Source organism: Moschus berezovskii, chromosome 3, assembly GCF_049115385.1.
Source record: "Moschus berezovskii isolate FMDL1 chromosome 3, NW_MosBer_1.0, whole genome shotgun sequence".
NCBI lineage: Eukaryota > Metazoa > Chordata > Mammalia > Artiodactyla > Moschidae > Moschus > Moschus berezovskii.
This window is the reverse complement of record NC_142462.1, coordinates 95256555-95268865: the sequence shown is the minus strand read 5'-3', so window position 1 is coordinate 95268865 and position 12311 is coordinate 95256555. Positions and strand designations below refer to the sequence as shown.

The 12311-nt window shown below is 39.6% G+C and overlaps 1 protein-coding gene across 5 annotated transcripts in view; it reads right to left on the bottom strand.

The window, feature by feature from the left end:
* The window catches only part of CPED1 (cadherin like and PC-esterase domain containing 1), a 345074-nt gene extending 340783 nt beyond the window's left edge, over positions 1-4291 (bottom strand). Inside the window, exons 1-2 of one of the 5 annotated variants that reach the window (XM_055421170.2) lie at positions 3731-4288; positions 3117-3603 (exon numbers count right to left, since the gene is read on the bottom strand). In XM_055421170.2, coding sequence (XP_055277145.2) covers positions 3117-3365 — 249 coding nt within the window. In that variant the 5' untranslated portion in view covers positions 3366-3603; positions 3731-4288. Of the gene's footprint in view, positions 1-3116 lie in introns of all 5 variants that reach the window. The other 4 variants (XM_055421171.2, XM_055421173.2, XM_055421169.2 and 1 more) reach the window with 4 other exon arrangements.
* Between the last annotated feature and the right edge of the window lie 8020 nt (positions 4292-12311).

The following is a 12311-nucleotide window of genomic DNA, read 5'->3' as shown; positions in this document are numbered from 1 at the left end:
GAATGTTGAGAGAAAACCCAGAAGAAATGACACAAATACATCTGCTTAGCAAGGCTCTTTGGAAGCTCAAATGGAAAAAAGAATTAAAATTTGGCCAGAAGAGCATTTCCTCACTATGGAAAGTTGGCATATTCTATATACCATGATCTCAATCTGTACTGAAAACAGTTTTAGACACTGAACCAGATCCCAGTTAGAAAGGTGTAAAGAGCACAGTCACTCACCTTTAAATATTTGCTACTACAGAACCTTCTATTACTTGGCAGATAAAGCACAAAAGTTTCTCTCTGAGAAACAACTATAACCAATTCTACTGGGAAATACTTATTGCTTATTCATGAAAGTATGAAAACTATGATTCGAGAAGTACTCTGTGAGTATACTTTGGTTTTAGACTGTTTATGCTGCAGACACTACAGCATTCATTGAAACACTTTTTACAAATGTTCTCAAGTGGATTCTTTCAGATTTTTTTTTTGGTCCTTTTTCAGATTTATAAATTCAGACCCAACTGACACTTCCTGAAGGGGCAGTTTAAATGCACTTTAAAGTTTAAATGTACTGCTTCTTAAGCATTTCTTATTTCTTAGTATTTCTTTACGTCTGAATATCTGAAGAGGATCATAGTTTCTCCCACATAGACAACCACACATACATGTACACACAATTCTTTGCATAAAATGCTTGGGTTTGGCAGACATCTTATGCCTCCAAATACTTTCTGGAATCTGTGAACCTTAGGTCAAAACCAGATGTTTTAGGTAACTTTAATAATCACCAAAAGATGGATGGAGTCAAGTAAGGGAAAGCCCTAGTAACATCAATACTTTGGTTTGACAATAAAATAACAAACCCCAAAATTTATAGCTAGAAACAATGCTTCTTCTAAATAATGCCTAAAAAGCTATATTTTAGGTCTTGCGGGAAAATCTAGATAGCATTTCATCAGTTATCTTTATAATGAGCTTCTTAAGTAGCTGTTATTGAGAAGGATCTATGTATAGACTCCAAAGACATTTCTGTCTTCATTTTAGCTATCTGATAGAATATTTAATCTTCTAAAAGGGATTATTATGTGATTCTTTTCTGGAACATATATTGCAAGGAGAACTCATTTATATTTAACTAACATCCACATGATACTTTCTGGCTCTAAACCAATGGCTGGCCCAAGTAAAGTTGAAAATAGAGGTACACAGCAAATGTTTGGAAATTCAGTTTTCATATCTATTGAGCTTCTGAACTGTAACTGTGATTTCAGAATCTTGCTTACAGTTAAAATATTTAAGACTGTGGAAAAAAAAGCATCATGTGTTAGGCATTTTTAGTGAAGAACATTCTAGAGTGAATGTTTTACACCAGCAGCCAATAAGTTTCAGATGGTTTATAAGTGGCAGAAGGTCCAAAGCTAAAATGGAATTTTCTGTGACAGCCTACAAATAACACTTAACATATGCCTAAGTTACAGGCAACAGCAGGAGTCCTTTGTAAAGTCAAGTAGTGAGTAAGAAAGGCTGTAAATTAATGAATAAAAAACTTTTTGTCCAAATTCTTAGCAAAAAAATTTAAGTACTTAAAAAGCAAAATCATCTCAAATGTTTTTAAAGAAATTACATTCATTGGAAACAGACAAGAAGTGACTCAAAATCAAAGTTTATACCCATCATGAATTTGATGTATTAAAAACACAAATATGAGTTATTTTAATGATGATATAAATTAATAAAAAACACAAATCCCTCAATTAGAGAATTTAATATTTGATTCACACTTGCCATTGAAGTTTCTTCTAGATGTGTTCCTAGTTTTATTATTTGCTTTTTTGGTCATATTTCTTGGTCAAGATATTTCTTGACACTGCTGATAAAGTCACTCAAACGTTTTAAAACTTTCTTTGTTCAAATCTAATATTATCTTGTGTTTCATTTAGTTCTTTCATCCGTGGTTTCACAAATTGTTATTAGAGCTTTGAATTTACCTTTATTTAGAGAATCAGCTCTGCAATAGGGACTAGATGAATGTACCATGTCATAATACTTGCCTAAACTGCCTTGAGTGTCATCATACCTACATTACCAATCTTAAGGGTTATATGTCTGAAATGAAATATGTGAAAGTTTTTTTTTATTTTTTGTCAACAACATTTTCTCTTTTTAATGAGAAAGTTTTTAAATCAAGATGGTATGGTGTTAGCAATGATGGCATCAGTGTTTATATTTGACAAGAAATTCTGCTCCAAACAATAACCATGATCATAGAATCTACCTAATTCTACAAATGTAAGCTATTGCTTACAGATTCCTAAATTATCTACCTGCTGTTGCATAGAAATCAGTGATTTTGTTATCATGAATATTTGTGCCTGTTTTTCTGTTTTAGGCTGGTTTGTTTTCATTTCACTAACAGTCACAAACAGAGTAGTACAGTAAAAGAAAAACTCTGTGTATTTCCTTGCGCCTTGTATTTTATCCAACACTTGACAAGTAAGATTAGTAAAGTTAATTAGGATAGTATAAATATAAAAGAATCTGTGTTTTCTTAATTTTATAAGCAATAAAATGTACTATGTCAATTATTTTGAAGAAACCTATTACACTATTTTTAAATGCTTCAAAAATAAATATATTGCTATAGAAATGTGCTCAGCAATGATAAATAGACATAACCAATTAGAAAATGTTATTTTGGAGTAACTTGGAATCTAGAATGGTCTGGCCATTCATACAGACTACCTTGAGAAAAGAGACAGTCAATGTTTGCCAAGTTTTATGAATCTTTGATTTATGTTCCCGAACTGTAAATCTTCAGATCTCTTAGAACCCCAATTTTTTGAAAGAATTCACATAATCCCATCCCCCCAAACGGTCTATTTCATTTAGCTGAAACGAAGTGAAATTCTGAGAGATAAAATAATGACCAGGACTCTCTGGAAGTAAAAATAAGACGTTGAAGCTAGCATGTGTTTCACTGTCATAAGGTCACTCTCTGGGCTGTGTATACTCTGGATCCTTTTCAGACCTCATGGAAGTTAATTTTAGTCTTACAGAAGGGACAGAGAGAAGCAGACTGCTATCTTTGCTGAAAATGTCAAGGCTAAGCTTATGTCCAGGGCTTACCTTTCCAATTTCCTGTGCATTGTCAGAGAGAAGGAAGCACTGCTTGTCCAGGAAGAATCCTTTGGTGCATCTGCTTGCTTGGGTTTTGGTGGGTGTGCTTGGGGAAGCCCCGGGGCCAGCAGCTGCAAGCTTCTTTGTCCCCCGGAGTGTCAGAGTCTGGTAGAAAAGACAGATTGCCACCACCAAGCCCACCAAGAAGGGCCGGGGGCAAAATCGCCGACGACAGAGGAACACTGGACGACAGACCATGACCAGTTTAGCTTCACTTGGCCCCTGTCCACATTGCCGGAAAAGTCATAGCAGCTATTTTTTGTCAGCGTGAAAAAGACCAAGCTGTCTTCTTTTTCCACAACTTCAAATCACATCAAGACAGCTCCATCTCCACTTAAAAAACTTTCCGAAGCGTCCTGCCAAAGAATCATAAATCCCAAAAGCCTGAGGCGGTTAGTAAGAGCCCTTCCATGGAGGACAGTAAAAAGTGGCCGGCCTAGGTTAAAAAAAAAAAAAAGACATCAAAATAATAATAGTTGTAACTAATAACCTGAGCCTACCCCCAGGCTGCCAAACTGTCGCTTCTGGTAATGTCTTATTTTTCACAACATCCTTAAACTCACAGTAAAAGCTTCACAGGAAAAGAGGAACAACACCAAAGTAAATCTGGAGGCTAATAACAGCCCTGGAGAACGCAATAGGTTTAAACCAAAGTGCCTGTTGCACAGCTGGACGCAGGCCAACTCGCCTTAACAGTTCCTCATTTTTCCTCCGGTTTTAAAGCAGTCCTGCTTTCAGTCTTTCATGTTTCTTAACTGTTTCCCTTCATTCCGTTTTAAATTGCCACTTTCCTCTAAGCCTTCACGGCTTTTAACAGAAAAAGGGAATACACGGTCTGAATGGACATGGTTATCATCCGCAGGGTTTGGCTTGTATTTGTTTCATTCCGTTTCAAGTTCAAAGTTCTCTGTACTTACTCAGTTTTCATCCTTTTAGTCAGACAAAAAAAAAAGAAAAGTTTCCATGATCCCCTAACGGATGGCTGATCAAAACCACTCGGAAGGAAACACCCAGCCGTATGATTCCAATTCATCTCCCACCCACGGATACACGCGCGCGCAGACACACAGACCCGCACGCGCGAGCCGGCCGCGCTCGAGGCTGAGAGCCTGCAGCCGGAGGAGCCGGAGCCCGGCCCGCGGGGAGCCAGCCCCCGGCCGGCGAGAAGGCGGGGCTAAGGCCCGGGCTCCCCTGTCGGGGCTGGGGTGGGAGGGTTGGGGGTCGGCCGGAGCGCTCTATGAACCCCGCATCTGAGACGCCTGGCTTCCCCAGACTGGAAGCAACATTGCTCATTTCCCCTGAAATGTGGCTGATCACCCAGAGCTGCAGAATTTTAAATATATATTTGATGTCTGTCCCCTTATGTAATTTCTTTTCCCTAATCCAGCACTGGAAAAACAAATAGGCTTTCATCAACTGATGACAAAGGTCGAGGGGAAGAGTAAAGCAGACTCGACTCGGTGCGTGAGTTGAGAGGATCTTCTCTTGAGGGAATTGCGGTCACTGCTACGGGGATAAGAGGGTCACGGGTACTGTCTGGATCTCAGCACGTGAAAGTCTGTTTTATGCACTGATTCCACTGGAAATGATCTACGATCTTTTTTTTTTTTTTTTTCTGCTCTGAACCCAACTCCTATCACATCATTACCCCTCTCCTGGACTAAACTTGATCTTTAATTGCCTGACACTGGGTTCCCCTAAGGACTGGATTGTAGTTGACCTTGGTAACTTTTGCTCAGCAGAAAGGGGTACACAGCGGGCTTTGTCTAGAAGTCAGCTCAGTCTAATGCTATACAGAGTGCCACAAGGAACCCTTAGCAGGGCAAGTCTGCAGACTCCATCCACTTGTGAAGAGTCAGCTGAGGACATGCCACAGAGAAAGCAGACTGCCCAGTGGCTGTTGCTCACCTCTCTGGATACCCAGGACTGGCTTAGGCTCATAGCAGACATTCTCCCATGGCTCCTCTAAATAGGTTTTTGTGACATATTTCTAACCCAAACTTGGTCCTGTGAGCTGAGGTTCTCCTGTGAGGCCACACCCCTTAAGTGATCCCATCTCTTAGGCACGCTCCTGTGATTTATATTTTGTGAGACGGAGCGCCCCCTACGGGTGCCTCGCTATTATAGATTCAGAGATTAGAGTGTCTCCTGTTCTAGCTTGTTGAGACCACCAATACTTGAACACCTTAAAGCTTCAGAGAATAAGTATTCACACTAAAGCTAGATTTGCCTCGAACCCTTGCATATATCCCCTCCAGGGTGTTTAATATTGCTTGATTTATAGATTCAGTCTTCAATCCCATGACAAATGAAGGCACAGAGGAAAATGAAGTGGCATTCGACTTTTAGAAGTCAAGAGTATGAAGAGGAAATAGCTAAACAGTAGTGTTGGAAGATATAGTTTTGGTACATGCAACGTATTTGAGAGACAGTAAGAGTTATGAGATCTCTAAATTGGAATTGTCCCTGTGTTGTTGTGATCCAAGGTGAGACCAAGTTCTTCACTAGATGAAAAGGAATGGACATGTATTTCTATCAAGGCAAAAAGTCTGAAGACTGAGTATGAGGAACTTGAAGTGTTATTTGGGGGCATCATTACATTGTTGAGGACAGGCTATGAGAGAAAGCATAAACCAGATGCTAAAATCATATTGTCTTTGAACTGGGAGAAGTGAAAGACAACAGCATAGTTAATTTTACAGCTAAACTTCAAATAAAAGGAATCAAAAAGAAGATGGCAAGTTAGTGTTTTAGAAATGATACCAGGAGATTGAAAAACCCAATTTTCCATTTTAACCACTGAGTCTGAGGGAGTGAGAGAAGACAGTAAATAAAACAGTATCTGCAGAAGTGAGAAAAGGGATAGTTATGCAGATGACACCATCCTTATGGCAGAAAGTGAAGAGGAACTCAAAAGCCTCTTGATGAAAGTGAAAGAGGAGAGTGAAAAGGTTGGCTTGAAGCTCAACATTTGGAAAACAAAGATCATGGCATCTGGTCCCATCACTTCATGGGAAATAGATGGAAAAACAGTGGAGACAGTGTCAGACTTTATTTTTGGGGGCTCCAAAATCACTGCAGATGCTGATTGCAGCCATGAAATGAAAAGACGCAACGAGTTGACTCACTGGAAAAGACTCTGATGCTGGGAAAGGTTGGGGGCGGGAGGAGAAGGGGATGACAGAGAATGAGATGGCTGGATGGCATCCCCGACTCAATGGACATGAGTTTGAGTGAACTCCGGGAGTTGGTGATGGACAGGGAGGCCTGGCGTGCTGTGATTCATGGGGTCGCGGAGAGTCGGACACGACTGAGCAATGGAACTGAACTGAACTGAAGAGTGGGACAGTAGGAAGAAGAGGTGAGAAAAATGACACAAACAGACTAGGGAGTCCATTGACAACATTTCAGGTTCTACCCCAATCTGGATAGAATCATGGCACTACCTCTTATCACTGGTTTTAAACAAGTGTTTTGTGAAATGATGATAATATTAGTGCTTCCTTTGAAGTGTTGTTGGAGTGACTAGATGACAGAATGTAGAAGTGTTCTGTACACATGTGTTGGAAGAATGCATGCTGATTGCATGTCTGTTATGTCTTTGATCCTGGGGCTGAGCTCAGGATCTGTTTAGGTGGCAGATCCGTGAACAGATAATTATCAAATAATGGGCCTCTTGGAGAAGCCTCCAAAGCAAACATGAACACTTGGTATTAGTCCCGTTTCCTTTATTCTGTGAAGTGGGGTTGGGTGGTCGATGCTGGTTTGGGAAGATGAGAGCAAGAGTGGGATGGGAGTGAGTAGAAGGTTGGTGATGGACAGGGAGGACTGGTGTGCTGTGATTCATGGGGTCGCAAAGAGTCGGACACGACTGAGCGACTGAACTGAACTGAACTGAACCTGGGATAATAGAGTGGTAGGTCTTTTAGAATTCTATAAATTCAAGGTTGGACAAGAAATCTTCCTCTTTAAAATTCTCCAACACAAAAGATACCCTTCTATCAAACGTATGTTTCATTTTGGTTTGGTATGAAATGGAGGTGAAGGGGGAGGTTGAATTTAATAGCTGTTGTTTGAAAAAGCTACTTTAAAAATTGTTTTATTTTGTAAACTAGAGAAATAAAGCTATCTGTAATAGAGAAGGTTCCAGTATCTGATCAGAAACTTTGGGAAAGTCATTTCTCTCTTTGAGTGTCAGCTTAGTCATAAAATATGGACTTCAGTGATTGCCAAGCTCAAAGGTTACCTGAGGCTCCAAAGTTGTGCTCATAGGGATATATTTTTGACATGGATTTCCTCTCTGTAGTATCCTGATAAGAAGAGGAAATCTTCAGATTCTGGGCCCTCTTGGTTTCCTGCAAGGCTTTCTCATTCAAGAAGGCTCCTGACTACTATGATGTAAAATCCAGCTATACATACTAGTGGTGATGCTGTGAGTTAAGTTCTGGGCGTGCTGTCAGCCATGCCTGGGTACTCACTTTCCAGTACCTCCACCCTAGAGGATTTGTTTGAGCTCTTCCTAGCTCCTACCACCTCTCTTCTAATACTGACTATGGAACTTGCCCCATAAGCTCCAAATGTAACAGGATCCTTTTAAATCATGCACTACATATTTAATCTTTACTATGTAAAAACATCATTCCAGGTGATGTGGAAAACAGAAAACATATGACAAATACCATAAATGACTAAAATAGAATAAACACAATGGCAAATTGGTCAGGATAGGGTAACTTCTGTAAAAAGTAACCATGAAATCTCAATGGCTTGCTATAATAGCTCATTTTGCACTCCTATCATTTTCCAGTGTTTGTCAGTTTCTATTGACATTTTGTACCAAAGCTCCTTCCACCCAGTGGCTTTCCATATTTTGGAATCTTGGATACCCACTGAGATCCTCTGAATGATACTAGCAGATGAAAAATGATAAAGGCATGGAGAATTATGACAGGTCTTTTGGGACCAAGCTTCAAACTGGCACATATACTTTGGCCCACATTCTGTTGCTCCGAGCTCCTTCATATGGACCCACCTAACTGAATCTGAGGTGGAACATGAGGAAAAGGAAAAGAGGCTGGTGCACATATAACAATCCCAGCCACAACTAAGGTGGAGATAAGCCAAGTGCCATGAAGAATCATAATCGGAGTTCACCTCTTTTTTTTAAATTAATTATATTTTATCGAAGAATAATTGCTTTACAGGAGTTCATCTCTTTTGAGAGGTGATAAGGAAAGTTTCAGGAAAATGAGTTTCTCAACTTGACCTTGAAAAGTCACAAATATTTCAACTGCTGAAGGTTTTATGTCTTAGTGGGAGACCACTAAGGATAAAGGGGTTCCCAGGTGGTGTTATTGGTAAAGAACCCATCTGCCAGTGCAGGAGACATAAGAGACATGGGTTCAATCCCTGGGTTGGGCAGATGCCCTGGAGGAGGGCATAGCAGCCCACTCCAGGATTCTTGTCTGGAGACTCCCATGGACAGAGGAGCCTGGTGGGCTAAAGCCCATAGGGTTGCAAAGAGTCAGACAAGACTGAAGCAACTAAGCATGCATGCACACACTAAGGATAAAACTGGAGAGTTTGGTTCTGATCAAGGATGGCTATAATTTCTAAGTTAAAGGGTTTATTTAGCCATCTGTAGACAGGAATCCAGAAAGTTCCTTCCCCAAATGATTTATTAATGAAGATACTATGGTAACTGTCAGACTAGGAAGACCGTTATTTATAATTATCTGAATATACTGTTATATTACCACTATCTTTAGTTGTAAACTCACAAAGCAAAATATTTTTTGTTTTTTAGGAAGAATAAGGACAATAACATTCTTTCCTGGTGGCTCAGATGGTTAAGAACCTGCCTGCAATGTTGGGGACCTGGGTTCAATCCCTGCCCTGGAGGAGGGCATGGCAGCCCACTCCAGCATTCTTGCCTGGAGAATCCCTATAGAGTAGCTTGGTGGGCTACAGTCCATGGGGAAAATAACATGCGTCAAGTTTATGGGGTTACTCTCAGAGGTGCAAAATATATGCGAGATTGAACACAAAAGGCTGTGTGCAATGTCGTATTCTTGCCTTAGTGCCCTCACTGTCCTTGTGGAGGAAAATGCTGCACTGGTTTAAGGTGTGTGCACAGACACCTGATCATGGTTATCTCACAGAGCCACATAAACACAGAGCACTAGTTCATATCAGGTTTAGGGTCATGCGTCCTCTCACTGGTCTTTAGAACTTTACATCTACTGCTCATGATAATGAAAAGCCAAAAGTTCAGTCTGCAATTAGGCTGAGGTCTGGTTCTGGATATGCTGGAGGAGTATGAACAGAAATCCTAAAACAGACTTGCAATTTTTCTGCAATTTCTAATGCAGTCAACATTCAAATTTTTTTGTTGTTCCATAGCTAAGTAGTGTCCAATTCTTTGCAACCCCATGGACTAGCACTCCAGGATCCTCTGTCCTTCACTAACTCCCTATTTGCTCAAACTCATGTCCATTGAGTTGATGATGGCATCCAACCATCTTATCTTGTCACCCTCTTCTCCTTCTGCCCTCTATCTTTCCCAGCATCAGGTCTTTTCTTTTTAACTCAGTCCCATTGCCTCTCTCCTATTCATTATGTGAAGTCACTTTTTTGTACAAAAATCTATGGATTTCAGCCTAAGACCACTGAAACTTTATGGGGCTTTTTGTGCATTAAAAATGAGAAGAAAAAAAAATCTCTCTTCCTTTAGTGGTTCTAAAACCACTCTAGGCTGCTGAATGGTGCGCTCAGGGTTTGCAGATATCCGGGAATTGCATTAAAGGGTAGAAGAGGCTTCCCTCAGGCACAGCATTTGTTCAATTTACACATGGAAATAAAATACTGAGTGAAAATCTTCATTTTCCTACTATCTTTTCCTTGTTTCATGTTTGTTTGAACAGACACATTCTACAGTCTCTAAATTCCTAGATGAACAAAACAGTCCAGATAGACTTCATCCTCCAGAGTAAGTGCTTATCATTTTAAATTGTCCACTGGACCAGTGTTTCTGAGCATATAAATCTCCTGGAGATTCCGTATGACCACACTTGCGGGTGCCCTTTTGAAATGTGATGTACTCTCACCAGCTCTCTGTAGTTATTGACCCGTCACTTTTTTCCCAAGTTTCTGTAACCATAGGCATTTTGAATTTGCTTGCACCAGTACCCAAGATGACTTTTTTAAAAATCATATTCTGTTCTGTCTTCTAGCTACTAGTGTACTTATATCTCTTTGCAGCAGAAACTGTTGACTGAAACTATTTAACTCACTTTCCTATTATTGTAGCATCTATCAGCATCTTTTTGCAAGTAATTAAAAAATTCCCATTTCATAAGCTTCAATGGCAAGCCACTCCAGTACTCTTGCCTAGAAAATCCCATGGATGGAGGAGCCTGGGGGCTGCAGTCCGTGGGGTCGCTAAAGGTCGGACACAACTGAGCGACTTCACTTTCACTTTTCACTTTCACACATTGGAGAAGGAAATGGCAACCCACTCCAGTGTTCTTGCCTGGAGAATCCCAGGGACAGGGCAGCCTGGTGGACTTCTGTCTGTGGGGTCACACAGAGTCAGACACGACTGAAGTGACTTAGCAGCAGCAGCATATATCATAAATTCACATATTTTTCCATATTATTGCCATTTCCCACAAGAAATATTTCACATCTTGGCATCATGTAACCCAGTGGGGGTAATTTTGTCCCCCAAGGGGCATTTGGCATTGTCTAGGGACTTTTCTGGAGGTCACAACTTGTGGCTCCAGGGAAGATGCTACTGACGTCTCCTATGCAGATGCCAGGAATGTGCTTAACATCCCCCAATGCACATGAGAGCACACCACAAAAGAGAATCATCTGGTAAAAAATGTCAATAGTGCTAAGGTTGGGAAACTACAATTTACCAAAGGAAGGATTTGTTGCACAATTTTTCCATGTGGCTGCCAAAAATGGTCTGTTACCTCATTTAGAATAGTGAGTCCCTGAGCGACTTGTGGCAATCACACAATTAGCTCCATTGGGACTTTAATCATTTCTCCTATGTGTAATTATACAGATCCTCCAAACAAATGCAATTTGGGCACATCATTTCCTTTCAGCCTTCCAAGTTTGCTTTTAAGATTCACATCCTCTACATAGGTAGAATGGTAAATATTTAAACCAATGAATTATCTCTCTCCGATGTTTTACTCTCCTTTGGATATAAACTTACATCTTGTCATACAATTCCTAAGCTTTTATCAATTAATACATAAAACATGAACAAATTTCATTTGTTATATCATACAACCAAATTAAATTAATTAGAAATTTCATTCCTCTTTTCTGCTGATTTACAGCATAATATTCCTTGGAAACCATGATAAATTAACTCAAGATAACCACGTAACTAGCTTGTTTTCTTTTTAAAAATGTAACCACAGTTCAACCATCCATTTTTCTTTTCAGAAAATGAAAAGTATTGAAAATTTTCCAGCACTACGTTTGTTCCCTGAAACACTGATGTGTTTAATGGGGGATGGGAGGGGATACGTTTGGTCTTATTACTCCAGTGAAGGCTGGCATTCATTTAGCCAATCTAAGTGACTAAGAAGGAAACGTTCTTTGACAGAGTATGGTTCTTTGGTTACATGTATACCACACAAAGTCAAAAGATTACATCTATATTTAAATCATATTTTCTCATATATAAGCTTATTTTCTGTTTTGTTTTCAACACACAAGGGGATTCTTTTTCCAACACTTACAGATGACAACCATCGGAAAAGTGAAAAAATCTTTTGGTACACTTGGAAACCCATGAAAAAATTATCTTTGTAATCAATGCCTCCAACTATTCAAGAAAAAAGTTATTTGTCATATTAAAGATAAATATACAAATTCATCAAGGATACAAATAAAAAATCGATAAATTCTAGTGGCACATACTAGGGAGGTCACATTAAAAGCTTCTATTAGGATAGTTATAAGATTAGCAAAACCATTCTAAAGGACTGACTCATATTTACATACAGGGTTATTTAGAAATATTTCAGCCTGGTCCCTTGTATTCCATTTAACCTAGATAGCTTTTTAAAGTTACCTAGTACCAATTATAATTGTTCTTATTTTAATATATTAGCATGG